We start from the raw sequence: 7,174 nt of genomic DNA, 5'->3' as shown, positions 1-7,174 counted from the left end.
TTGATTGATTTCTTAAAACAACAAAGAGAATAGGGAGTGCCCAAAATGGAGCAAAATTCTATGCTAACCAAAAGTGGTCACCTAGAGTCTTGAAAGAAGGCGGCAACTGAAATTACATAAGCTTCCCGAAAGATTCTCATGTAAAGAGGGCAAGAATAGTCTATAAGTTGTCTCCAAGGTATTTTGGACCTTATTTAACCTTGAAAAAGATTAATGAGGAGGCGTACCATTATTTACAGTTGCAGCCTATCCAAGGGTAGCAGAACCCACCTATATCCTTATGATAATAAATATTGCTTATGTGTTGACAACCATGCCACATGGAGTGCAAATGCTAGGATATGAATCACAAGTATGTTCATGCGTTTATAGACCTTGGGTGAACACACAGGTAACTGTCCACACCGTATTTGAAATAAAAGTCTTCTTGCTGTCCAAATTGCACAAAACAAAGTGTGAGCTGGTGAGCCCAATTTGGAGACACATTTGGTAACTAGGTGTGGGCTGTGTCACAAAACTTGGCTCGAATTGCGCCAGAAATGACCCAATTAAGAACTGCGTTGTAAACTGGGCAAAATGTAATCATGATGCTATCAAAACAGTGTGGGAAGCTTTAAAAAAAGCGTGCAGTGCACACCTCCCGTGCACCTAAGGTGGTGGTAGAAAAAGTTAACCCATTCTCCCATTCATCTACTGTAGCCATTAGAGCTCAACCCCGACGGTGTCCACAATGCTTTTGAAGAAGGGGAACCCTGTTCAGCAATCAGAGACCCTTTCACCACTTTTTTGTCCTCCTTAGGTGTCTTTGTAATCCCATAGCATTCGCAAGCCCTCCAAAAGGAACCATATACAGAAAATCCAGTAAGGCCTGGCATCCCCCAAACCCACACCAAGAGGCACATCAAATTCCAATGTTGGATGAAAAAACTCAGCTCCGTAAATGGAGCTATTGAAGAAATCATCAACTGCCCCCATTACCAGGCTTCACTGAAAACAGCGAACAATGCCCCACATCACCAGAAGAGGACATGCTTCAACTCCATCCTATGGAACTGCAGTGACAAAGAACAGAGTGATGAAAAGACGTTACCACACCACCCACAAAGACTAAATAAATCCAGAAAACAGCTGTCAGTGAGATGTCTACCCAGGGATACTTTGTAGCAGCCTTGCTTATGCACTCATGGACAGTACTGGTCTTCCTTTACACCTCCATGTGAGGTTCTTGTTTGAAACTTGATAGATCTTAAACCTTTCTTCCATATCACCAGCTTGTAGACAAACAGACACTACCCAACTCACTTTCATCCTCCTGCACCTCGCCGATCTCTCCAACACTCTGGCATCACCATTTCAAGTAAAAGGGCACAATCGTGATTCGCTACTGCAGTTGCACCACTATCACCAACAGTCCGCACAAGCACACTTTTCTTCCTCGTAAACATGAATTTGTTTGCATCTCTAGCAACAAATCTTCGCTACTCCGTTTTTGACATAAATGCCCCAACCTTGTTCACATCCTCCACAATGGCAGCATCTGCATAGATGTTAGACATACATACGTAAGTTGCAACGTCCTTTTCATCCAATCGCACCACATGTTCAAACGCAAGTCTTCCAAGCTCTACATTGCCCCACTTCTGACAAGCCCCCAACACAGTATGCCACGCCACAGCACCAGGATGGAATGGCATCTTCTTGATCATCACTATTGCCTTGTCAATATGACCTGCACGGCCAAGGAGATCAATCATGCAAGTGTAATGCTCAAGGGTTGGGATGAAACCATACTCATTGCTGATGGCCTCAAAGTACACCCGGCCCTTATCCAAAAGACCTGCATGACTGCATGCATTAAGAACATTAGAGAAGGTGACCGAATTCGGCTTTATACCTTCTCCCATCATCATATCAAAGATATGAAAAACATTTTCACTATCTCCAATTTGGGCATATCCTGCCATCAATGCAGTCCATGAGACCACATTGCGAACCAGGAGCTTGTCAAATACTTCCTGCGCTTTTGCAAGGGAGCCACATTTGGCATACATATCGACCAAGGTGCTGCCAACGATGACTTCTCTGTCCAACCCTTTACTGGCAATCTTGGCATGAATTTCATGTCCCTTGTCTGTGGCTCCTAAGCTGCCACATGCTTTCAAGCTGCAAACAAATGTGACAGCAGCTGGAGAGACGCCCTCATGTAGCATCTGTTCAAAACAGTTGAGTGCTTCCTCACCACACCCGTGTTCAGCATATCCTGCGATTAATGCAGTCCAAGAGACCACGTCTCGAATCAGAAGCTTGTCAAACACTTCCTGTGCTTCTACAAGCGAGCCACATTTCGCAAACAGATCAACCAAGATGCTGCCAACAAAGAGGTCTCTTTCTAACCCTTTTCTGACAATCTCAGCATGTATTTCTCGTCCCTTGTGTGTACAGCCAATGCTGCCACAAGCTTTCAAGCTGCAAACAAAGGTGAGAGCATCCGGAGAAATGCCCTCATGTTGCATGTGTTCAAAACATTTGAGTGCTTCCTCACCATCCCCGTGTTCGGCATATCCTGCAATTAATGCATTCCATGAAACTAGATCTCGAGCTGGGAGCTTGTCAAACACTTCCTGTGCTTTTACAAGCAAGCCACATTTCGCGTACATATCAACCAAGGTATTCCCAACAAAAGGCTCTCTTTCCAACAATCCTTTCCTGGCAATCTCAGCATGAATTTCTTGGCCCTTGTCTGTGGCTCCTATGCTGCCACAAGCTTTCAAGATACAAACAAATGTAACAGCACTAGGAGAGACACCATCGTGTTGCATCTGTTTGAAGCAGTTAAGGGCTTCTTCACCACGCCTGCATTCTGCATATCCAGCTATAAGTGCAGTCCACAAAACTACATCTCGAAACGGAATTTTATCAAACGCTTCTTGTGCTTCTGCAAGCAAGCCACATTTAGCATACATGTCAACCAAGGTGCTGCCAACAAAGAGATCTTTTTCCAACCCTTTTCTGGCAATCTCAGCATGTATTTCTTGCCCCTTGACTGTGGCTTCTATGCTGGCACATGCTTTCAAGCTACAAATGAGTGTGACAGCATCGGGTGAGATGCCTTCATGTTGCATCTGTTCAAAACAGTTGAGCGCTTCCTGATCATGTCCGTGTTCCACATACCCTGTGATCAGTCCATTCCATGAGACTACATTTCGAACCACGAGTGTGTCAAACACTTCTTGTGCCTTTGCAAGGGAGCCACATTTGGCATACATATCAACCAGGGTGCTGCCAATGAAAACGTCTCTTTCCAACAAACCCATTATGGAAATCTCAGCATTTATTTCACGGCCTGTTTCCAGATCTTTCAGCTTGGTGCAAGCCTTCAGTAAGGCCACAAAAGTGTATCCACGAGTATGTATTGAATTATCCTTTCGCATTTTCTTGTACAGGTTGAGAGCATGCTGTAGCTCTCCGCATTTAGCATAGCCTATGATGAGAAGATTCCATGAACGCTCATCCCGATACACCAGCCGGTCAAAAACCTGCTGGGCATGGCACAAGCTTTCAACTTCCACCAAAATCGAGATCAGGTAGTTCCCAATTAATGTGTGGGATTCCAGCCCACTCTCGTGCATGCAGCCATACAAGCGAAGCGTATGCGCTACGCTTCTCTCGTCTCTGCACTTGTGCAAGAGGCATGCGCAATCCTCAACCGAAGGCAGGGGCGGCATCCCTTCTTGCGAAGAAGTGAGTGCCTCCTCTAAGCTGAGCATCTCCTTCTTGTTGGTGGCCGGCAAAAAGCCATCTCGGCTGCCCTGGGCTAAAAAGGGGGGTGTCACCCGAGCATACAGTGGTTGGAGCCGAAATTTCCTCAACACTTGCAATCCTGCTGCACGGCCCGCTTGGTCGGCAACGCTATGGACGTAAGCCTTTCACACTCAGAACCCGCCACGATCTTATAGCTAAGGTTTCGACCTTAGGGTGCTCCTCTGCCGCCAAAACCGACCCTCATCGAGACTCCACGGTTCCCGGTCATGACCCTCTGCAGCGACCTCCTCCACACAGCGTGACTCGGAGAAAAAGAGACAGAGAAAGCCCCGACGTCTATAGAGAGAGACATCTGGGATGCACATGCAAGCGTAGAGATTTTGTGCGCACAGACAACTACCTTTTTTTATTTAAATCAACATGTCGAGTGGGTTTGAATTAATTTGTTTTTCTTTTTTTATAGTATATATTTATATATAAGTGCTGAAAAAGGACAAGAACACTTTCAAGTCATATACATCTGAACTTTCCTCACTACAGACCCCTATTTTTCACTCTTGACTTCATTTAGGAGTTTACAAAGCAAGGACCATCTCTCTTCCTCTAACAAAAAGCTAGACTCCTCCCAAGAGATCTGATAGCCCAACATGATGCAAGTCCCCACCCCATCATTGCTTCTATGGTGCATCCCTTGGGGATTGTTTTTCCAAACTGCCACCTTTTATTGACCAAATTTTTACTATGGGTCTAGTTCCCATTGGGTTCTCTATGAATGCAACAAAGGTATGATCAATCTGTTTTTCCTTGAGGTACCATCTTCTAGTTCTGGGCCCATGCATTTCCAACCTTCACACAATCTCTTCCTAACCCTTGGCTTATCTTTTGTAGAAGAGATTGTGGTCCCACCCAGAGTAAGACATAAATCAAGTAATGCGCCTTTGCAGATTCAGTAAGAGTAGATCCAGCCCATCTCCTCTCACATGCAAACACATTTATGCATTACTTTTGTATGCGATTCACTTGAGTTCCTGGTTCAATACTGTCATTGCCATGCACATTTTGTTGCCCATTACCATGCTCATTTTCATCCTCTTCATCTTCTGTATCCTCTCTTGCATTCACAGGATTGACATATCTGTTAGGAGGAGGATCTACGAAGAAAATCTCTTCTATGTCTATATGCAATGGGTCAGGTGAGGGAGTTTCATAACTTTCCACACAGTAGCAGACCTTTTCCTGCTCATACCTGAACCAGTATTTGGAATTATCCATGACACTACTGAGTAGTACTTTCCAGTGCACACCATTTTGAGGAGAGTGCTTTGCAAAGAATCGCCAAGCTTATTTGCTATGTAATTATCCATGCATACATATGCTCTCTCAAAAAGATTGACAGGCGACAAGCACACTTTATTACTGGCCATATAAAGCGTATAGCTGACGTCCTCTTGTTATCTCATTAGTAGATATACTGTGCGAGAAGAACTTAAAGTGTGGTTTATGTAAGTCTTTCATATAGTAACCTACCATGCTTTCAAAGATGTGAATTTCAATCCGTCTAAGACCTCTACACATAATCAAGCCTCCCTCGGGCTTAAAGAAATCCCATCCTAAATATCTTTTTATGGTTTTGCCTATACTTATTAGGGATGGTGCCATCAAACAACCATGTGAAAATGCAAGTGGTTCAAGGTGCCACCTTTTTCCAGTGCAAAAAGACCTTTTAAACACTCCATTCTGACAAATTCCTCTAGGGGTTCCCAGCATGATAATTTAATATCCCCATTCTCGATAGCAACTGTCACCGATATTTCAAAAAGCTTCATTTTTTCTCTGTTGTAGGAATTTTGTGCACGGAGGGCTCCGAATCTGCATTTCTTTCATTTGCCATTGGTTTTTTTCCTTTCTTGTCATGCTTCATCGATCCTTTAAAAAAATAAGTGCATTAAGCTTGTCACATGACATAGTAGTAGCATATTATGTTCAAGTGAAATACATTCAACTGACTTGAAAGCTTTATGTTTCTAGGAGATGAAAAGTTTTCTTTTTTTTTTTCAAATATTATATTTTACCAATGTTCATTTATTGAAATCAATGTCGTCATTCCATATGTTGTGGGTGCACATTAAAGGGAAATAGAGATTAAAAAAATATTGAAGATCCTCATCTTTTCTGGTTTGTATTTGTTTAAAATGGAAAAAGCGATTTTTGTAGTGTCAATAATCGAAGCCTACACATCAGAAGCGAAAGAAAGCTTTTCATTCAATAACATTTCCAGGCTAAACAAGAACACATTAGCGTGCATATTATTTACATTGTTAACCAATGTTGTAGGTAAATATAGGTGCATATTAAAATCACTATCAGCACGTGCACTGCTAAAATTTGGATGAAAAAAAAGGTACGCAGATTGCAAAATTTACTCGGACATTATACGCATAATATGCACCCACTTAATATTATCGTTGTATACAGATAAAAGAGAATAGATTTCTGTATTATGAAGAAAATACTTTTCTTTATTACACACATAATATGCACCCACTTAATACCATCGCTACATACATATAAAGAGAATAGATTTTTATATTATGAAGAAAATACTTTTTTTAAATCAAAACTTGAGCTTACATAGACCAGAAGATCGAGCTTTCTACTTGATAGCATGCAAGTTATGAATAACAAAAGGGCCTTCGGGAGGAGTAACAACACGATTGTGCATGGATGGTAGATGTTGTGGGAGACTGGGAAACCGTTGTAGCTTATTGGAGATTGGACGCAGATGGAAGACCTTCAACACAAGGGAAAGATGATGGACGACAATCTACTTGCATGATATTGCTAATATCATGGATGGCTTTTCTTCTAGGAGGCATGACGATGAAGACAACAACGAACACACACGAGACGAACAAGACAACACAGACTATCATTAAATATTCCCATCATACCATAACTTGCCATCAAATAGAAACCTGAGTGTGTACCATACGGATCCAGAAGCCCAAATACCAGTCAGATATTACGGCTAAAAAATGGTGGAAGGATCATGCTAAAGAAAAGCAGAGCAAACTAGCACGCGATTGCGCTTCCAGAACGCCATCATGCAACAAAACCACCAGCAAGCCATGCCACAATGATCATGGCCAAAGTGCAATTCCTGTGCTTCCAGAAGCCAAGGAACCAAGAAATGCTCGAAGAATTGTGATGAAGAAAACCGAAGCCAACCACCAACGAAAGAAGAAGGCAGGAGCACATGAGTCCGCTTCCAGAACACCAATACGCAGCAGAACTGGACCAAACAAGCAGTAGGCCATGACACTATGACCATGGACAAAGTGCGCTTCACACGCTTCCAGAAGCAGAAGAGAGAAGCATGTGAGCAAAAACCACTGTATAAGAGAAAACCAAC

At 42.8% G+C, this 7,174-nt stretch overlaps 1 protein-coding gene across 1 annotated transcript; it reads right to left on the bottom strand.

Annotated features, from left to right (window-relative positions):
• Window positions 1-405: 405 nt before the first annotated feature.
• LOC147615118 (pentatricopeptide repeat-containing protein At2g33680-like) lies at window positions 406-4,141 on the bottom strand. The gene has a single exon (XM_086779099.1). The coding sequence runs from the start codon at window positions 3,765-3,767 to the stop codon at window positions 1,479-1,481; it is 2,289 nt and encodes a 762-aa protein (XP_086635225.1). The 5' UTR covers window positions 3,768-4,141; the 3' UTR covers window positions 406-1,478.
• Between the last annotated feature and the right edge of the window lie 3,033 nt (window positions 4,142-7,174).

The sequence above is a fragment of the Cibotium barometz genome, chromosome 40 (genome assembly GCF_041138505.1).
Source record: "Cibotium barometz isolate CiBa-2024 chromosome 40, ASM4113850v1, whole genome shotgun sequence".
In the NCBI taxonomy this organism is placed as follows: Eukaryota; Viridiplantae; Streptophyta; class Polypodiopsida; order Cyatheales; family Cibotiaceae; genus Cibotium; species Cibotium barometz.
Note: the sequence above shows the minus strand (reverse complement) of the source record. Positions and strands in the feature narration are given on the sequence as shown.